Source organism: Nyctibius grandis, chromosome Z, assembly GCF_013368605.1.
Source record: "Nyctibius grandis isolate bNycGra1 chromosome Z, bNycGra1.pri, whole genome shotgun sequence".
Classification (NCBI taxonomy): Eukaryota; Metazoa; Chordata; class Aves; order Nyctibiiformes; family Nyctibiidae; genus Nyctibius; species Nyctibius grandis.
The window spans coordinates 71,588,225-71,607,817 of NC_090695.1; the positions used below are offsets into that span (position 1 = coordinate 71,588,225).

Below are 19,593 nucleotides of genomic sequence, written 5' to 3' on the forward strand. Positions count from 1 at the left end.
CGTATGTTGAGGTTGGACCAGAAATTCTATGGTTTAATGCTGCCCTGTTTCTTCACATTGGGATTTTGGTGAGCCTCTGTCATTTGATTATTGTCAAGAGGTGAACTCCCAGATAGGCGGCACAGCAGTAGTAATAAAAATCTGTTTCTGGATCCAGAACTGGTGTATAGGGTTCAATTTCACTCTAAGCCCAGCTTTGACTTGTTAAGTAAGATGCCCTCTGGGTAAAATGGCTTTCAGTAAGAGAGTACAGAGCTTTTGTTATACCAGGAAAATGCTGTGTGTAACTCTTGATAATGTGTTCTGTGGGAAGAGGGCATCCTCTTCTTCCGTGCCCCCATGCAGCAGCATGTTATTGCACACCCTGATGGGGCAAACAGTGATCTGTTGCTGCTGGAAAAGAACAAGGATGTTCTGTAGTGGAACAGGGGACAGTAAGGGTGAGGGGATGGCTGTGGCCGAATTTCAAACACCAGTCACGCTTTAGTTTTTGCTGACAATAATATTATGCCTTAATTTAGAAAGCAAAACTTTAAAAAAAGAGAGAAAAAATGACAAAAGCACAGCCAGTCTAGGGATTTACTCTTGACACAGTCAAACTAGGGCTTCACTCCGCCCAGAGGTGAAGTAGTGCTAATGCTTCGCAACAGGAACTATGCTGGACCAAGTGCAGTTGCAAATGCTGGAGAGCTGTGGTCTTCCTCACATGGCAGATGCAGGCCAGAAAGGAAAGCTGCACTGCTTCACAGCTGAACGCACATCACATCTGAGTGGGTGTCATGTTTTTTATTACCTCTCAGAGCAGGTCAAAGTGAAGCACAAACACCTGCAATGCACCTACATAAAAACAGTGTGCAGCTGTCCAAGTGACGATTGTCACTTGCATGCAGAGCTCTGGTTTCTGAGGGTCAAGTCTATGTCTGATGTCATAAGCCAGTGGCATCAGTAGAACCACTGTCACCAGGGCTCCAGGCATGCGCTGCTGCTTGTGCTGACCTCAGGTGGAGTGTTGGCAGGGCAACGCTACTGAGAAGCACGTCCAGCGCTCGCTGTATGAAGTCACAGCTGTATAGGAAGGGTCTTCACGAATAGCAGCAGCGGATGCAAGCCGTTTGAAGCCTGTAAGGGACAGCTACGTATCCACAATCAACAGTAGCTTCAAGGCCATGAAGAGAACTAAAGCAGTAGTCATAGACATTGGCACAGGTTACTTCAGGTGTGGCTTTGCAGGGGACCCATGGCCTTCTTCCGTTGTTTCATCAACAGTTGGTAAGCCCATACGAGAGTCGGGGAGCAATCAAAAAGAAAGTTTTGTTGGAAGACAGCTTCAGAACAGCAATGTACCCTTAACACTCATCAACCCAATAAGACATGGCATAGTGGTAGACTGGAATTGTGTCCAAGATACTTTGGAGTGTATTTTCCAGACGGAGATGAAGATTCAGCCAGAGGACCACGCTGTTCTGGCGTCAGTGCCTCCCCTGTGTTCCGTCACTGACAAGGAGAGATATGCTGAGATGATGTTTGAAGGATTTCACATGCCTGCCATCCACATTGCCTACCAGTCCCATTTATCCATGTACTCTTATGGAAAAACTTCAGCTCTTGTGGTGGAAAGTGGCCATGGTGCTTCGCATGTGGTTCCCATCTATGAAGGTTATGTTATACGTAGCATCACTGGGAGAGTAGATTATGCTGGCTTGGACATCACACGTTACCTCATGAAGTTACTAAATGAGTCTGGGAATGTGTTCACAGAACACCAGCTAAACATTATACAAGATCTCAAAGAGAAGTGTTGTTACACTTCTCTGAACCTTACACAGGACTTGAGTTTGCCTGTTCAGAAACAACAAATGGATTATGAGCTGCCGGATGGACACCTCATCACTGTAGGCAAGGAGAGATTCCTTTGTGCCGAAGCACTCTTCAAACCAGCCTTACTTGGCTCACAGCAGCCAGGTCTTTTGCAGCTGACGCTCAGCTGTCTCAAGAACTGTGATGCTGCTGTCAACAAAAAAATAGTGGGGAACATCCTGCTGTGTGGGGGCAGCACGATGATGGAAGGCTTTGCCAACCGCTTCCAGATGGAACTGGCCAGGATGTGCCCTGGTGACAACCTCATCACAGCCGCGTCCCCTCAAAGAAATTCTTCTGTCTGGATTGGCGGGTCTATTCTGGCCTCACTCCACTCTTTCCAGGAGCTCTGGGTTTACAGGAGTGAATATGAAGAATGTGGTCCTTCTTGCATTTTTAAGAAGTGCTTCTGAGGAAGACATTGGGTGCCTTAGAAAGACCAGTGTTGACAAAGGGTACCTGAACCAATTCAAGAGCACCTCCCTTCCACCCCTTGCTGTAATTAAAGAGATTTCTGCTGAAGCTGTATCATTTTTGTGATATTGTGTGCCTGAAACAGGTTTATTTTGTGTTTTCGATTTAATGAAGCTAGACATAATGAAACAGACAGGTGACAAACTTCTACTCTCAGGAGAGAATCAGGCTTCCATATAGCCAAGTTTGCTCAGAAATTGGGACATTTCTTAAACTCCCTCCCTATTTCTGCATTAATGGCCTCCTTCAATTCCTGATAACTGTATCTGTTTGTAAAAGCTTCCGCAGAACTCAGAAGAGCAAATTCAACATGTCTGTAAAGACAGCAGCTAAGGCAGAATATATTTCAAGATGACACGCATCACTAAGAAAGCAAAAGAGCATCCTAGTGGAAATCAGGGAAAGCAGACTCTGGGCTGCTGCTGAAGAGCAGCTAAGGTTCAGCAACTGCAGGAGCCAGGACATTCCCTGCGAAGGCTCATGGACAGGAGGTGCTGCTTCCAGCTCTACTGCTCCTTAGTCAAAGTTCACTCAGGAGCGAGGGAGGTAGGGGAAGACAATGGAGTTCAGGGATGAATTACCATACGAGTCATTTGGACAACTGGTTTTCCACCTGGACGGCAGATTTAAAGTGGTTTTGCCTTGATGGGAGAACAGGAAAACATGTCTAAGACCAGAGTGTCTTCAGCTTTGACCATCACCACAATGGAAAAGCAGAACCCATATAGATGCATTAAAGGAACTGCTGTGTTTAGGCACAAGCATGAATCCTCAGTAAGCTGGCAGTAGTTTTACCTTTTCCTGGGTTCTTTAAAGAGGGAATCTCTTTCTAGACAATGGATCAGGCTTCGCAAGACCTCAGCGTTTCCTGGCATCAGATTTAGGAATGTCAGGAATTAGCGGTGTCAGTGTCACATTTCAGTTGCAGGGCCAGAGCCCTCCCTACCCTGGTGAGGACCGCAGACTCCCTCATCACTCTTTTCTCCACATGTGAAAAATGGCTTCTGTGTTTCATCTTGGGACTATGTTCCGCTACCATTTTGAAGACCCAGAAAAACACTCCTACCCTGTGCAGCCTTTCCGGTGTTTTGCCATCTCAAGGCTTTACTCTTGGAGAATCTCTTTCCAGTGTAGTCTCAGTACTTGACAACAGGCTTAAAGCATCCCCACACCACCCAGAATATGCCATGTTAACTCAGAACAGCTGGAAATAAGACCTCTTCAATGCTTCAGGCAACACTGACACAGGATTGTTTTACCGCTCCACTCCAACAACCCCAAGCCAGCACAGCACATACACTGCAAGCCCACATGGCCATCCCCATATGATGGAGTTCTTGCATCACAAAAACAATGATCTGCAGCACTAGACAGATGAGAGTGCTGTGTAGTAAGAACACAGCTCATTGCTGTGTCATTAGATACCACCAACACACAGGAAGAGCCTTGTTTGCATTGGCCTTTTTCCACAGCACCTAAGTGAAATGGCTTGCATTGAACACAGCAGCTGCCAGGCCAAAATTAAGAGAGGTAGAGGGGGGCTGCTACCCCTGAAAGGGTTTTCAGCCTCGCCTCCAGAGCTTGTCCCCTTCCTCTGCTCCCAGGACTGCTGTTGTTACTTCTCCAGTCAGATCACAGTACGTATTCTGGGGTAAAACCTAGTTCTCAGGTATGAGGTTAGATGAGTTTCCAGCTGAAACAGTTCTGCAATAGCACATAACATGATCAGGGTACAGCTGCTGATCTGCCAGTGCCATACAGCAGCATCAGCTGATCTTTAAACTCAGATAATTAGGATAGTATTACCCAGCAGTGTGTGACACTGACACACCCCACCTCACCCCTCCCTCCCACTTTTATTCATGTTTTCCACCACCCAACATCTCCCTGGTGCAAATGGGCACCCTTTCAGGACAGTAACAGCTGTTGGTACTGCAGGGTTCACTCTGATGGAACAAAGCAATTCTGATGAAAATCTGGTATTACAAACATCCAGCTTCAAAAGAGAAAACAGAACTCATTTGTTCAGCAACTACAACAATTTGCTATTGGTACAGACTTCCTGGTGAGATCTCTAAACCAGACTGAACAGCTTGAAGTGTGACCTGTCACCATTGCAGGTACCATCCACAGGAGGGAGTGATGGCAGAGAAAGTAGCCCATCCAACACTGGTGGGGTTGCTTCTTCCAGAAGGGAGGGAACAGTGGTGGGAGATGTTGGATTCAACCAGCACTGTTCTGAACTGCACACTCTGTTTCCACCCAACCTCATAAACCGCCTCTGCAGTGGGATGTGCGTGGCTGTCCCTATTAGCATGATGCCATACAGGTCACAGTCACAGTTGCATCAGGTGGAGAGACCCTTCATCACTTGCACAGCTCTAAGAACAGTGTATCAGAAATGCCAGGACAACAACAGTTTCTGTAGAGATGTAATGAAATTACATGAAAAGTTACGGTTCAGAGTCCACTGGGGATTCCTTGGCTTTTAGTTATTGGAGAAGATGCAGTTTCCACTGTAGATTTTTATTGAGTTTTGGTGGAATAAGTAATTCTGGATCTGAAAGGCAAACAGGACAAGTGTCAGAATAGAGGGTAACAGCAATATGGTTTCTTCAGGAGCTGCCAACTACTTAGTTTGCTTTTCTTTACATCAAAGGACACTGAGAAGTCTCTGACACATAGCATTTCCCTTTAGAGACTGATCACCATGCGGAAGAGTGCCCCCACAAGAACTGCTTACAGAAATAAATCTCCGGGGCAAATCAAGTCCCCTCTCCATTAAGTGTTAGTGTTCAGAACAATGAGGCAACTATCAACAGCAGAAAGCAGAAATCTGTTCATTCACCAATAGCTGGGATATCACCCACAACGGCCAGCTGGCTCTGCTAAGTGTGAATAAGAGGCACAAGGTTTTCTCTGGAGCCAGCCCTGGCAAGTGGCAATAGGCAGGTCACATCTAGAGGTTTATCAGAGGATTTCTCCAGGCCATTCCAGGACTAGCAGGGGAAGAGACTGCAGGACTAGTGGGGAAGAGGGAAGAGAGAGGGGAGATGGGACCAGCCTTGCTAGGTCTCTCAGTCTGCATTAGCTGCAAGGACTTCACGATGGCAAAGCACCATGACAGACTGTAGCCCAGCCTGGTCAAGAGCCTGGCCTGGCTGGCAAAGCCAGACAGAAAAATTCAGCAGGTAAGTTATGAGCAGAATTATCTAACACATTCCCTAAGACATCAGGCTTCCCATTCCCTTACAATAGACAGATGCTACACACACAGGAAGCCAGAAGCACAATTCAGACAGTAGTTTTAGCACAGGACTTCAGAGCAAATAAAACCTTGTTAAGGAGGCTGCTCACTTGCCACGAGGTGGGAGGGTACACCATAAAGGAAAGGAAGAAACTCCTACAACTGAATAAATGCTACAACCGCTGACAGGTAGCAATGCTTGGAGAGCCTCAAAGCCCACGGACGTCACTGACATTTCACACCCATACCTAACTCAGAGCCTCAACTAACCTTGCACAACAGGAGTCATCATCCTCTTCTGCTGATAGGCAGCCATAATGCTGTTTGCAGTTGAATTGGGTCCCAGGACCTGTATGAAGAAGCAATACCCATGTTCCAACCTGCACAAAGCAAGGCTAAGAGCAGGGATACCTACAAAGAAAACTCTGCTGTTACTCTCCAAAAGCAGAAGCAGCTGCCTGCAGGAGACCTCACAGTATACTGACCAGGAATATGTGATCAAAGCCCAGTAAACACAGAGGCAGAAAGAGAGAACTGCTTTCAGACACCTGCTCAGGACACAGAACCCTTATCCCTACTTCACAGCACTCTAAGTGACATGACTTGGAAGGACTACTTTCATTACAGTGCCAGCAATATTTAAAGTTCACTTGAGAGTCTCAGTTCCCTGTCACATAGAACAGTTTTAACCTGTCCTTAGAGTCTTGCTAATCAGTAGCTAGGGAGAAGATACTGGGGAGTATCTTATGTTCATCATGAACGCTCAGAAACTACTTATTAGAAGTAAAGAATCACAGAATCAACTAGTTTGGAAGAGACCACTGGAATCATCGAGTCCAACCTTTGACCTAACACCACTCTTAAATCATGGCACTAAGTGCCACATCCAGTCTTTTCTTAAACACCTCCAGGGATGGTGACTCCACCACCCCCCTGGGTAGCCCATTCTGATGCCTATCAACCCTTTCTGTGAATAAATTTTTCCTAATATCTAACCTGAACCTCCCCTGGCGCAGCTTGAGACTATGTCCTCTTGTCCTGTTGCTAGTTATAGAATCATAGAATGGTTTCGGTTGGAAGGGACCTTAAAGATCATCTAGTTCCAACCCCCCTGCCACAGGCAGGGACACCTTTCCACTAGACCAGGTTGCTCAAAGCCCCATCCAACCCGGCCTTGAACACTGCCAGGGAGGGGGCATCCACAGCTTCTCTGGGCAACCTGTTCCAGTGTCTCACTACCCTCACAGTAGAGAATTTCTTCCTAATATCTAATCTAAATCTACCCTCTTTCAGTTTAAAATTGTTACCCCTCATCCTGACACTACATGCCCTTGTAAAAAGCCCCTCTCCCGCTTTCCTGTAGGCCCCCTTCAGGTACTGGAAGGCTGCTAGAAGGTCTCCCCGGAACCTTCTCTTCTCCAGGCTGAACAGCCTCAACTCTTGTCAGCCTGTCTTCATAGGAGAGGTGCTCCAGCCCTCTGATCATCTTCATGGCCCTCCTCTGGACTTGCTCCAACAGGTCCATGTCCTTCTTATGTTGGGGGCCCCAGAGCTGAATGCAGTACTCGAGGTGGGGTCCCATGAGAGCGGAGTAAAGGGGCAGAATCCCCTCCCTCGACCTGCTGGCCACACTGCTTTTGATGCAGCCCAGGATACGGTTGGCCTTCTGGGCTGCCAGAGCACATTGATGGCTCACGTTGAGCTTCTTGTCAACCATCACCCCCAAGTCCTTCTCCTCAGGGTGCACTCAGTCCATTCTCCACCCAGCCTGTATTTGTGCTTGGGACTGCCCTGACCCACATGCAGGACCTTGCACTTGGCCTTGTTGCACTTCTCCCTAGTTGCCTGGGAGAAGAGGCCGACCCCCACCTCGCTACAACCTCCTTTCAGGTAGTTGTAGAGAGCAATAAGGTCTCCACTCAGCCTCCTTTTCTCCAGGCTAAACAACCCCAGTTCTCCCAGCCATTCCTCATAGGTCAGACCCTCCAGACCCTTCACCAGCTTCGCTGCTCTCTGGGCTCACTCCAGCACCTCAATGTCTTTCTTGAAGTGAGGATCCCAGAACTGGATACAGTACTCGAGGTGTGGCCTCACCAGTGCCGAGTACAGAGGGACAATTAATGCCCTAGTCCTGCTGGCTACAAGCCAGGATGCTGTTGGCCTTCTTGGCCACCTGGGCACAGTGCTGGCTCATGTTCAGCTGGCTGTCCACCAGTACCCCCAGGTCCTTTTCCATTGGGCCGCTTTCCAACCACTCTTCCCCCAGCCTGTAGCGCTGCATGGGGTTGTTGTGGCCAAAGTGTAGGACCCTGCACTTGGCCTTGTTGAACCTCATGCCATTGGTCTCGGCCCATCTATCCAACCTGTCCAGATCCCTCTGCAGGGCCTTCCTACCCTCAGGAAAATCAACACTCCCACCCAACTTAGTGTCTTCCGTGAATTTACTGAGGGCACACTCGATACCCTCACCCAGACTTTCATTTCAGAAGGGAACTACGTGCAGTCCTCGTGATTTCCTTATTCTGTGTTAAGCTGAAGTTTAAGAAGCCTGACACAACCCTCCTTTTTGCAATATACTCCTTATGATAGACTGGTTCAGACTAAATTGACCGCTCTGGTAGCTTTTCACTTCAGAACACCAGGTCAGACAACCACTACTCCAGTACATAAAAGCTATGCTAACACTTCAACCATCAGGCCTAAAAAAATTGCTTAAGATAGAGCTTACGAAATGAAGCCATCACTAGAAAAAGGCAACACAAGCCTTATGAGACCTCATCATGCCCAATGTGGCATTCAGTGCAAGGGACACAGCAGGCTATGCCTTTTGAACACATCTAGAGTGTACTGACTTGGCAGGTACTGCACAGAATATCTATTTGACCTCTACAGAAGAAAAGCAGATCTGGAAAGCCAGGGAAGGATTATGGACTCTTTGCTGAAGAATGAAAAATACTGCTAAATACTTGGTATTGTATAGCAGGCGTGATGAGTATTGCAGATGAGCACTGACCGGGTTGACAGAGCTCTGCTGCAGGTCTGGAGTCCAGATTTCTGTGATTGAGGTCTCCATCAACTGCAAAACCTTTTCCAGGACTTGCTGCAGTGCCCCAGCTTGCTCATCATAACCAAACAGCACAAGCTGCTTCAGAAGGATGTGTATGTCTCCTGCAGGAGGGAACAGAAGCACAAGCAACAGCAATTAACACAAGTATGCTAAATGAACAGCTGTATTTCTCTGGTATCAGGGGACAGGAAGGGGAGCAGCAAATCACAACTGGTTGTGTCCTTACACAGCACCTACAGTGTCTGAGTACAAATGTGAGACAAATCTGTCACAGCACTGACAAGGCCTTGCTTCTCTGCTCCCAAACTTCAAATGTGGAGAGCTCACACTATTACATGTTCTTCCAAGTACAGAGGCAGATGAACTAAATCAAGGTCCAACACAGATGGTCTTATGGACCAGGCAGCTTCTCTCCCCAGCATACCCATTAAGAATAAGAGGAAGCACTCTGCCTCAGCTGTCCTCACAAGTTGCGGAGTGGATTAAGATCATCAAGTGTCCTACCCTTCACAGTCTCAACAGCACGAACATTTTCTCCTAGGACTTCCAGAAGGGCCATATCTTCAAAAGGACTCCCCTCCTTCAAGCTGTATCTCTTGCGCTCAGCCTTGCGCCGGTTCTTTGAGGATCGCCTGAAAAGAAGGATGCTTAATTATAGTGTGCACAACAGGATTAGCTGTAACAGGGTAAGTCCGAAGGAACATCAACAGTGTGCGCGACACTTGTTACTCAAGTCCTTACTCTCTCCAGCAAGAGGGGACTGCATATAAGCTTATGTATCTTTGTGTCAATGTTTTCAATGCTACTCAACCAATATCCTTTTAGGTATGAAACACAAGTCAGTACCTGGGCTGTTTCTCTACTACAAAAAGGACTGCTCTGTGTTCCAGCAAGGTTAAAGCATTGCTCTAAGCACAAAGTAGGGTAAATTGTTTGGCAGTAGTCACTATTAGGCAAAGCTGGGCTCCACTTAAAACAATTTGGTGCCAGGGTCTATGCTTGCCTGTGCATATTTTCATTTCTGCTACCTCCACAAGCTGTGCACTAATACAGCTCAGCTCCTGCCCATTATCACAGGAAAGCAACTTCTAACTGTAGGCCAGTATTAGTTGCATAACATCCCCAAATGATCAGCACACTCTGACCAGAGGTATGCTGAATACTAAGCTTGCTGTCTCTTCCTCTTTTCGTCTAGGCCACAGAAAGTGCCCTAAAAAGTCCACATTTTTCCCACAGCTGTGTTTTTCCACATTTCAGCTACAGCTAATTCAGAAGCGGTCCCACAGACTATACACCCCGGCACACGCCACGCTGCAGCTCACATTCTTAAAAGCACTCAAAAGCAACTCGGACGCCCACTGTGGGAAGACATTGGTGTGAGGTTTAGTAGAAACCGCCACCCATCAAGTGCAAAACCTAGGACAAAGAGCACAAGCCATGCGCACAAGGTGTTAATATTTGAAGAGCTCTGCCCATATTCTATATCAAGCCTCCTACAGCCAGCTATTCTGGCATCATGCCGGACAACCACAGAGCCAGCTGCTGCCCAGTGTCTGTGTTCACAGCTCCTCTGCTGGGCACTCAGTTCCTGTTGCACTAGTAGCTTCTGGCTACTATTTTATGCTGTCTCCCTCCCAATAAGAGTTAAAATAGCCACGAAATGCCTTTAATTAAAGCAGCTTCAAGGCACGCACAGCTGCGAGGATGAGCATGCCAAGCATGAGCAAGCTGCCCTCCCAAATGTGGATGCCAGGGCAGCCACTACCTAATTTGGAGGCAGATACCTACGCTGATATTCTTGAATTGCTGTGTGAATATTTGCTGTTCATGTCACTGGCTGTCACAACACTGCTGGTTTCAGAGAAAAGATCCAATTCTGGGCAATTTGCCATTTCATAATCTGCAAAACATGTTAACAACTGTCACAGTATAGAAAAAGGTCACAGTTATTCCAAGCTTTCTCTCTGGGTAATCTATGTAGCTTGTTGGAGAAGCAGCTTGGGCAGATTCATTCTACCTGCTGGTGTTTTGGAGCCTTACACCTCTCAACCCCACTCAGCCAGCACAGAAGAAACAGAAATTGTGAGAAGAACACTGCTCCTCTACCCTGGTGGGCATTGTGATATTAAACAGCACAATCAGAGGGATGACAATATCAGTGCAGCAGATCTGGACCAGGACAAAGCGTCCTGCTTTCAGAAAACTTCCCTGAGTCTATGTGTGCTTGCAGGTGAATATGGCTAGCAGGTACTCAGCACAAAGGACATGCTGAGCACTGTCTGACCCAGACAAGCTGGCACTGTGGAGACTATGCTGTGTCATTTTCAAGGGCTTTCAGGTGCTTTTCGATCCCATGAAAGCTGTGACACAGATAGCACTGAAAATAAAGCTGTCTTTACAGAATGAGCAAGGGCAAACAATCACAGTCCAAGTGTGGTGTGAGAAGAATGCAGTGCTACTGTTGTAGGTACCACTGGAGCTAGAAGAGAGCACAGCTCCACCAGGGCAAATGGAAACCACAAAGAAAAAGATGATCAGTTACTTATGCACGAGAAAGTCTCATGCATTTCAATACCAACCCTGCAGGCTCTCACAGGCCTTCTCCTTCAGCTCACGGACCACTTGCAGGCGACTCTTATGGCGAAGAAATGCTGTTTTCTGAGTATCTAGAAAGATCAGCTGACTTTTCTGAGCTGCTCAATAAGAAAATCAGAACATGAACAGTTGTGCAGAAGAACCAGAAAAGCATTTTTTACACAAGAAGTCTGAAGGAGCACAGTCCTTCAAACAAGCTCAGAAGTCAGATGCAAAGCACACAAAAGGACTCAAGTGGAAGGAAATTCAAAGCTTATAATACAGCAGCCCACCAAACAAGATGCACCTGGATGTGGAGTGAATTAACGTGCTAGACAAGTATTTTGTAAAATAAGAGTCTGTTTCTGATACAGGAAGAGCTGAAAGCTCTGTGGCCAAATCTCTTTGCATTAATTAGGTTCAGATTAAAGAAAAAAAATCTCTCAACTCATAAAGCCTTCTGCCCATAGCATGAAAAGGAAAAACTACCAATAGTAACTAACCATCCTTCCTGGATGAAAGGAAGAATACAGCTATCAAATCATATTTTTAAAAAACTACTCATAAAAGCTTATAGCACAGCCAGCCATTTTCTTAGTCCATAGCTCTGCTGCCACATGTGCTCTGGAACAAGGACTGTCCCGCTTGTTCATGGACATGCAGACACACACCCCTTTGCAGTTTATGACTGTGAGGTCTGGAAAAGCTCAAAAGGAGCGTGACTAAGCTAAAAAAAGCCCACGACGCATAGGGCTTCAAGCTGCACTGAGTAGAGCCAAATGCAGCTAACGGGGCAGCATCAGTTAGGCAGAATCACAGCATCATTCCATACAGCTTCCAGTACTGGAGTGCTGTGACTTCCCACAGACCCAGTGAAGACCTTCTTCAGCCTCTATAGCACAGAGAAGTCTCAGATTCTTGCACAGATTCACCTTCCAGAATAGCAGGTTTGAAGTTGGTCTCCAAGATATCCAGTCTACCATACTTGTGAATCTGGATCAGGGAAAGGAAACAGAGTATTATTTAAGGATCTAGCCTATCCCATCCCTCTGTTCTTGCACTCTAAAGTAGTATTTCCACTCTGGTTATTGTGCTCTGAAATGTCTCACCAGTCTTAAAGCCTCTTCCCAAAGAGCCCCTTCTAAGAGCAGGAGAACAGCCTCTTCATAGTCCTAGAAGGAAAGAGCAACCATGTCCTGCTACTGATGCTAGTAATAGACATTCATCTAGCACTTATTCAGATGCACATTTCTACACAGCACATTTCTACACAGCAGTATCACAGTCAGGACAGGAAAACACTATTGTGCCAAGTAGTTTGGAGTGCTGACATAAAAAAACCCCACAAACTATGTTACTTCTCACATGCTGAGGGGAAATCCTTCTAGAACTGTCTTCTTTACTCCAGCCCTCATGCTTCAGCTCTCCAAGACAAAAGCTTTTTGTACCAAAGCAGAGACAGCTTCATCAGTGGAAAAACTCAGGGAGGCAGCATTCATCTCCACCCTGCTCACGGCATCACCTGGGCCTGCTTTGCCCTCCCCAAGAGAGCCCACAGCACAGACTGTTTTCCTGTCAGCATGCATGGAGTCACATGTGGCCCAGAACAGAGAAAACAGATGGTGTGTCTCTCTGACAGAGGATATTACTGGGGCACAGACAGGAGGGTGATTACGTTACCCGAGTGTACTGCTCCAGAAGTATGGCTGCCTCTGCATGCTTTCTCTGTTCAACTAGTTTTCCTACAAGAAAAGGTGTAGAGTTCAGCTTTTCAGAAGCAGCTGGATTTTGTGCCACAAACAACAAAGTAGAGGAAAATCCCACTCACTGAGGCACTTTCTAGCTGCTCACACACTTACTCAATCTGCCTGGTAAAAAGAAGGGCTGCCTGATGCCAAGAATTCATTAACTTGCAACATAAGCAGCTAGTTGCTTGTGAAATTGCTGATGCACATCCCTCAGGGCCAGCTGGAAAACCCTTTCCCCTCCAGTCTGAGACAGAAATAGTGAAGAGTCACTTAAGTGGAGGGGGCCAGGATGTAAAAAGGAAATCTCTCTTGAAAGCTTCAGTGTATCGCAGCCTTGCTATCTTGCAGGGAGCACTTTGCCACCTGCTCTCCGTGCTATGGACAGCAACCATGAAGCTTGTGGGATTCAGAGCTTCTAGTCCCCTAAAAGTCAGAACCAGCTTTGGCATGGGTTCATACGCTAGGATGCCATGTTAGAGGGCAAGTGATACAGAACACCAGAAAAAAAAAAAAAAAATTACCCAAGCAAAGCAATCTCATCCAAGACAGCTTGTGTCTGCTCATTTCACCAAACTACAGTTGTGATTTAAGAGGGGCACTAGAAAAAGTATTAAAGGCAAGGCATGAAAGATCCAAATTGCATTAAGTGTCAGAAAAAGAAAATACTGGAATATACAACTCTGGAAGACTACACTCCCAGGAGCCATATTCCCACTAAGTGAGCCCTTCGTAAACTCTGCCTCTGAATAAAGCAGAAGTCAGGACGGTGCTCCATTTCTCTGGCTGAAAGACATGCCAGGTCCACAATACATCTCACGCATGCAGGCAGACATGTCCTAGTGAGCAGAAATTCTGAGACCAGCTACCTTTTTCTCTTGCAGTAGGACAGCAGATAGCTTTACAGGTACCAGTTGGTCCCAGCTGTTAGCAGGCTTTAAGGAGAAAACATGAAGATGCAGCTCTGGATTATCCGATAACCTTTAAGATCTGTGACTAGGCACAGTACTTATGTCAATGATGTCTAGAGGCCTCAGTCATGTCAGACACTTCAAAGAATCTCCATTCCCTGAGGTTAACCAAGGAGGCAATTTGGAATAGCAGTTCAGCAACTGGTTGCAAGGAAAACGTGCAAGAAGCAAGTCAGCGTGGGGCAGCCAAGGCCACAGCTAGCTTGGCAACTCCTGGGTGCCTACCAACTCAGCTCCAACATCTTTTGGTTCCATTGAGAAACAAAGGTGATATGCATCACACAAACCCTTGGGAAACATGGGATCTTTGTTCTCTCTTTACGAAAGACGCTGCTGAAGACTGAGGCTTCCACTAAATTTTAGGAAAAATCAAAATGAACCAAAAATAACAGCAGCCAGTTTTGCTCTGCACACTTCCATCTCCTCAAGGCCTACCTGCCATGCTCTGTGCCAGGCTGGACAGTTTATCCGTTGTGTAACCAAGCTGTGACGCCATGCACAGGGCTTGCTGCCAGCTGCCACTGTTCTGAAAAGCATCAAGTGCTTTTGCAAAGATGCCAGCACGAGCAAATATCAATGCAGCCTGTTCATATAGCTGCTTCTGAATCAAGTACTCCCCATACACATTGCTGATATCCTGCAAGACAGGGACAAAAGAGAAATAAGAAATCAGCTGTAGAGTCAGCAGCAGTCCTCCATTAGTAAAAATCAAGTGCCCATCAACAGAAGCTTATTTCCCCCTCCCCCAAGGAACCTCCAGGTACGATGTTCCTACCCCATTTCGAACTTTATATCAAGCCAAGGGCTGATGATTAGCACATGGAGACATTTCAGAGCTAAAACAAAGAGACAACGGGAGGTACTTAACTCTCCAAGCCAAAGGCTGGGTAAACTACATACTGCAGGAAACCAGCCCCTTCTTCCCCACTCACATGAGCAGTTTTTGTTAGAATGTCTCCCTGAAACAACTTAATCCAGGAGTCAAACACTGGCACAAGGAAGGATGCAAGCACTGCAACTCTATAGGTACAGGCTGCTGTGAATCAATATCCTGAGCTTCACTATGCTATTCAAAGCTCACAATCTCCACCAAGAAGGGGCAGGTGGATTTGACTGAAAGAATACAGAAAGAATAAAGACAGACTCCCAAGGAGCCAGAGTTAGGAACAGACCTCCCTCATGCGGAAAAAGTTCTCTCTGCTCTCATCATGTTGCAAACAGACTGAGTTTCTTTATTTCCCTTCTTACTTCTTCATCTACTTCTTTTACAAAGGCTTGTATGTTCTGTATTTACAATATCTAAATTAAATTATATTAAATGCATTCATTTACATTTTATCTCAGCCTTGGGCAGGCTGAAGTTCTTCAGTAATACTGAAACCAACAAGGGACACTACATGCTAGGAAACAGCACATCTACAAGTGCCCCAAGCTCTCTAGCACTCTTCAGAATAGTTTAAGGATAACAAAGTGTCCCCACACAACCTGCAAGTGCCAGATAGAAAGCTGGTATGACAAATGTCAAGACAGGAAGAAAAGTCTTTCTGTGGTAACAGGAGCTCTCCAGCACACCACAAGGTAGTGCAGCAGAAACTGGACTCCCAGGTGCTCTCCTGGTCACGGGACCAATGAAGTAACAGCCACTCCTTCGATGACCAGACATCGCAGGGTCAGTGCTGAGAGTCATTCCAGCTATTATCTCAGAGGACGGTCTCAGACAACACAGGAATAGTAATGACCTGCAGAACTTCAACGCAAGCAGCTGCTGTCTCACTGCCCTCACTCAAGGTGCGGAGGATGTGCAAACACATGCGTAAGAGAATAAAAAGCTTGCACACTGCAGTGTCATGTGCTTACACACCTTGTACTCCTGAGTGCTAGAGGGGTACAGCTTCAAGGCTTCACAATACTGATTCTGATCCTTCACCAAGTTCAGAAATTCAGAGAAGTGTTCAGGACCTGCAGAAATAATTTATTTTTTGTAGCAATAAAAAAGAAAGCACATGGTCCTCATGGCTCCCAGCCAGTCTGGGTTCATTGCATTAAAAAGCAATTAGAGGTACTTGGGTGGAAAAGCACAAAAGCACCTATTCTACTACCGTAAAATCAAGGTGTTCACTTCCTTGAGGTTTGCTCCACTTTTGCCAGCAATATTAACTGGGGATAAGTCACCGACAACAGGAACAAAACAAGACTTATACTTCATGATCACAAAGCAGTAAACATTCTCACCCCTTTCTCCCTGCGCCAAGCTCCACTACAAAAAACATGTAGCAGAAGTAAGTTAACCATGTACTACCAGGAGGTAAGATGACCTTGTGCAAACCTTCTCTTTCTTCAGCTATTTCTCCCAAAAGCTCTCCAAAACTGAAACGTTCCACTGCAGAGTTTCTCTTTAGAGATGTTGCATGTGCAGGACACCTACCACATTTGCTGAGATGCCCAAGTGCTTTTGTGTATCTCTTCAAGTGTCTGTCTATTGTATATCTCTGATAATTGGTTTCCATTTTCCGGAGGGTATTTAAGAAGGGCAAGTATTCTTTTGGGTCCTGCAAAGAATAATAAAAACTGCAGTTGAGCTAATCTGGTAAGATCCTTATTTGCCCCCATCTTCACCAACAGACAGTCCCATATTTGAAATTGTACGATAATATACTAAAAAGGCTTTTTTTTTTTTTTTAAATGTTAAGCCATCTTAAAGACTCAATTCTGTGTATGTACTCTTGCCAGGAATGACTAACTTAAATTAGCAGGCTCCCACATGGACTTCAGCAGTATCTAAAGGCTGGTGACATTTAAAATTCAAGGCTATGTATCATATCAAATATTGTTTTCTATTAGCTATTACCATGTATAAATTTGAAGCTGTCAAGCTGATCAATTTCCCTCAGATCAAATGCCATAAAACCTGTTAACGTGTACAGGGTGTTTCAATTGATGGACAGCAGGCTCTGCTGTAACATTAGGAAACTCTGAAGATCCTGATGGGTATTTCCATTTAGAGATTTCAAATTAAACGTGCTGGAAGATACACACTATTACTGTGGCCACTGCCAAATAAGTAAGCATCAAAAGAGTACAGAACTGGGAACGTCAGGCATGCAGTCACAACACTTCAGACCGCAGTCCTTCCCTTCCCCAAAGCTCCTCTTGCCATGATACTCTAGAAAAGCCCTATTTCACCTTGAGCACAAGCAAGTTACCAAATCTGTGCTCAAGAAGTACTAAGGGATACAGAGACATGCCACCTTCCCAGCATCATCCCAAGCACACACAGGGATGTGTGTGACTGAGCAACTGGAATCCTGCCTGGGTAGAGAGCTATGACTAACAAAACATGGGGGCTGATCCACAGACTACAAAGAAACTTTGTGAAAGCAGAAAAATAGTTCCTTGGCTGGAACTATAAGCCAAGACCTTTTGAGACTTTTCTGCCACCATGATGACTAAATCAAAGTCATACGTCCCCAAGGAATAATCATACAATTCGTTGACATCCACAAGGAAAAGCAGGTACTTCAGTGCTTCTTCTGCACTCACAGCTTTGACATCTGGAGTAATGCTTTCTGTAACAAGAAGCAGAAGCATACGATCAGTTACACCATCAGCGGTGGAACGCCGCTCTGAGGTAGGGACGCATTATCAGGCACATCCTTGATACCAGATAGGGACCATCAAACTAATGGCTCGTCCGTGTCTTGCAGGAGGGGTTACTTTGCCTCTCCTGGGCAACTTCAAGCACCAGCCCAAGCACAGTAACTTGCTAAGTGTGCAACAGTGACAAGTCAGAAGTATCAGCACAGAATAAAAGCAAAGTTTGCCTGTTTGAGATACCAGGACCCGGAATGGGAACCTCCTATTCCATGCTGGGAAAACCAGAGTTCTGACTGCAAAGAGAAAACAACTCCAACTCTGGGCTATCTGCTGACATACCTAGATAAAAGGATGAGCTGAAGGCATGTACAGTGGCATCTCTTAGCTGATAAGCTGCTGTTCCGTTAACACGCAGCTAGTTTCAAGTACATTTCTGTTTTCTGGCGGACCACATGAACAACCACCTTAAAATAATTTTCAGGGTGAACTACGCTAACAATGAAAGCTCCTGCAAACCACCCATTTTCAAAACTTTTGAGTTCTTGATACAACACCTCGAAGATCATGAACCTTCTGGAGAGCAATTTCCAGTTCTGGAGGACTTTTCTTTACATGTGCTGTCAGTATCGATAGGCAGTATCTGAAGAAAACAGAAGCAGTAAATGAAAAAGCAAAATGAGAGAAACACTGCTTATTCCTATTTTAGCACAGTTTGTGCGAGTGCTAGTTTACTTTTTAGTAAAAAAAAAAAAAAACGCAGGTATTTTAGTCTTTTTAAAGGAAGGCAGGGAAAATGGGAAGAGAACAGAATATACCAGAAAGACTTTTCTACTCAGCATTTCTCCCCAAACATGTCACAGACTGGAGGTGTGTTTTGAGTACAGTGAGCTTCCTTACCATGCCAGCCAGCATAATGGAGAGAGAACACTTCTCTCTGAAAGCTCAGATAGCTGGACGCAGTTTTCCAAATCAAATTTGGCATGAAAATGGTCTTTTTTTTTACAAAAGGAAAGCTTTCTAGGAGGTTATTTCCACTTTCATACATTTCACACGTACTATTTCAGAACTGATTTCTCAGCTAAGGGGGTGCTTTGTTTTCCGAAAACATTTGCTAAAAAGCATCTAGATTTTCAGGGTTCAGCAGCAACCCATGATCTCTTGCTCCTCTATCCACTATTTCACATATAAGCTGCCAATGGTTTAACACTGCTTACTAACAACTGTTATTATCCTATTTTCCCACCCTTTATCCTTGTCTAGTGTTGATTCATCCAAGGATGGTTACTAAAAAGGTACTCATTCAGAAATATGCAGCTGAAGATTTACAAAAGTAATTCAGTCACAAATGGAACAGCCGAGATCTTCCTGAAAGGCCAGCTGCTCCAAAAAGCCAGCATCTCCCTGAGATAACAATCTTGCTCATGTCTCTCTGTCCCCTATGCCACACAGACTGTTCTTAAATTGAACGTATTTCCTAAACCCTTATAAGCATCCTGCATCTATTGCTTTAATTCTTGCAGTAAAAAGTTGTTTTGCTATCTGTGGAATTGTTATGTTGTGGTTTTCAGGACAGCATCCTCAGCAGATGGAAGGTATGGCTACATAAGTTTTATGGAGCACAGGCTCACCTCAGGGGATCTGAAGCAAAATAACTGACATTAAGGACAGCTTCACTTTCTGCAAATGACTTACTAGAAATCTCTCTACTGGTTCCTTCACTGACAATAAGAAAATGCTCACTTTTGAGGGTCAATGTGTTCCATGGCAACTCTCATCACATCACATATGAGGTTTACTTTTTTCTGATCAGGTTGCTGGCGTGGTTGAGCATTACTGCTACCATTCAGAGATGGGTACATACTCTTTGTGAAATCTTCTTCTCTAAATAGAAACAGATACCATGAATACCAGGACAATGCATCACATAGCCCAGCACAAAGACAAGAACATTAAGAAACACAAATGCATACAGAAAATAACTACTCAATAAAATACCTCAGATGTCATTCAGTACTGACACACAACCTGTCACACTAGCAGAAAGCTCTCCAGCATCTCTCATCC

The 19,593-nt window shown here is 45.5% G+C and overlaps 2 protein-coding genes across 2 annotated transcripts in view; one reads left to right on the forward strand and one right to left on the reverse strand.

Moving 5' to 3' along the window:
• Nucleotides 1-1,166: 1,166 nt before the first annotated feature.
• LOC137676423 (actin-like protein 7A) lies at nucleotides 1,167-2,270 on the forward strand. Its single transcript, XM_068423234.1, has one exon. The coding sequence runs from the start codon at nucleotides 1,167-1,169 to the stop codon at nucleotides 2,268-2,270; it is 1,104 nt and encodes a 367-aa protein (XP_068279335.1).
• Nucleotides 2,271-4,351: 2,081 nt separating this feature from the next.
• The window catches only part of ELP1 (elongator acetyltransferase complex subunit 1), a 36,696-nt gene continuing 21,454 nt past the window's right edge, over nucleotides 4,352-19,593 (reverse strand). The window contains exons 22-36 of the mRNA XM_068422816.1: nucleotides 19,270-19,410; nucleotides 18,084-18,169; nucleotides 17,353-17,501; nucleotides 16,361-16,484; nucleotides 15,797-15,894; nucleotides 14,371-14,572; nucleotides 12,900-12,961; nucleotides 12,329-12,391; nucleotides 12,152-12,212; nucleotides 11,225-11,338; nucleotides 10,434-10,545; nucleotides 9,150-9,277; nucleotides 8,592-8,746; nucleotides 5,849-5,927; nucleotides 4,352-4,891 (exon numbers count right to left, since the gene is read on the reverse strand). Of these exons, the coding sequence (XP_068278917.1) occupies nucleotides 4,824-4,891; nucleotides 5,849-5,927; nucleotides 8,592-8,746; nucleotides 9,150-9,277; nucleotides 10,434-10,545; nucleotides 11,225-11,338; nucleotides 12,152-12,212; nucleotides 12,329-12,391; nucleotides 12,900-12,961; nucleotides 14,371-14,572; nucleotides 15,797-15,894; nucleotides 16,361-16,484; nucleotides 17,353-17,501; nucleotides 18,084-18,169; nucleotides 19,270-19,410 (1,642 nt within the window). The 3' untranslated portion in view covers nucleotides 4,352-4,823. The remainder of the gene's footprint in view (nucleotides 4,892-5,848; nucleotides 5,928-8,591; nucleotides 8,747-9,149; nucleotides 9,278-10,433; nucleotides 10,546-11,224; nucleotides 11,339-12,151; nucleotides 12,213-12,328; nucleotides 12,392-12,899; nucleotides 12,962-14,370; nucleotides 14,573-15,796; nucleotides 15,895-16,360; nucleotides 16,485-17,352; nucleotides 17,502-18,083; nucleotides 18,170-19,269; nucleotides 19,411-19,593) is intronic.

Bases quoted from the DNA above. Each gene is read 5' to 3' on its own strand.
- LOC137676423 (XM_068423234.1), top strand. From the start codon at position 1,167: ATGAAGAGAACTAAAGCAGTAGTCATAGACATTGGCACAGGTTACTTC.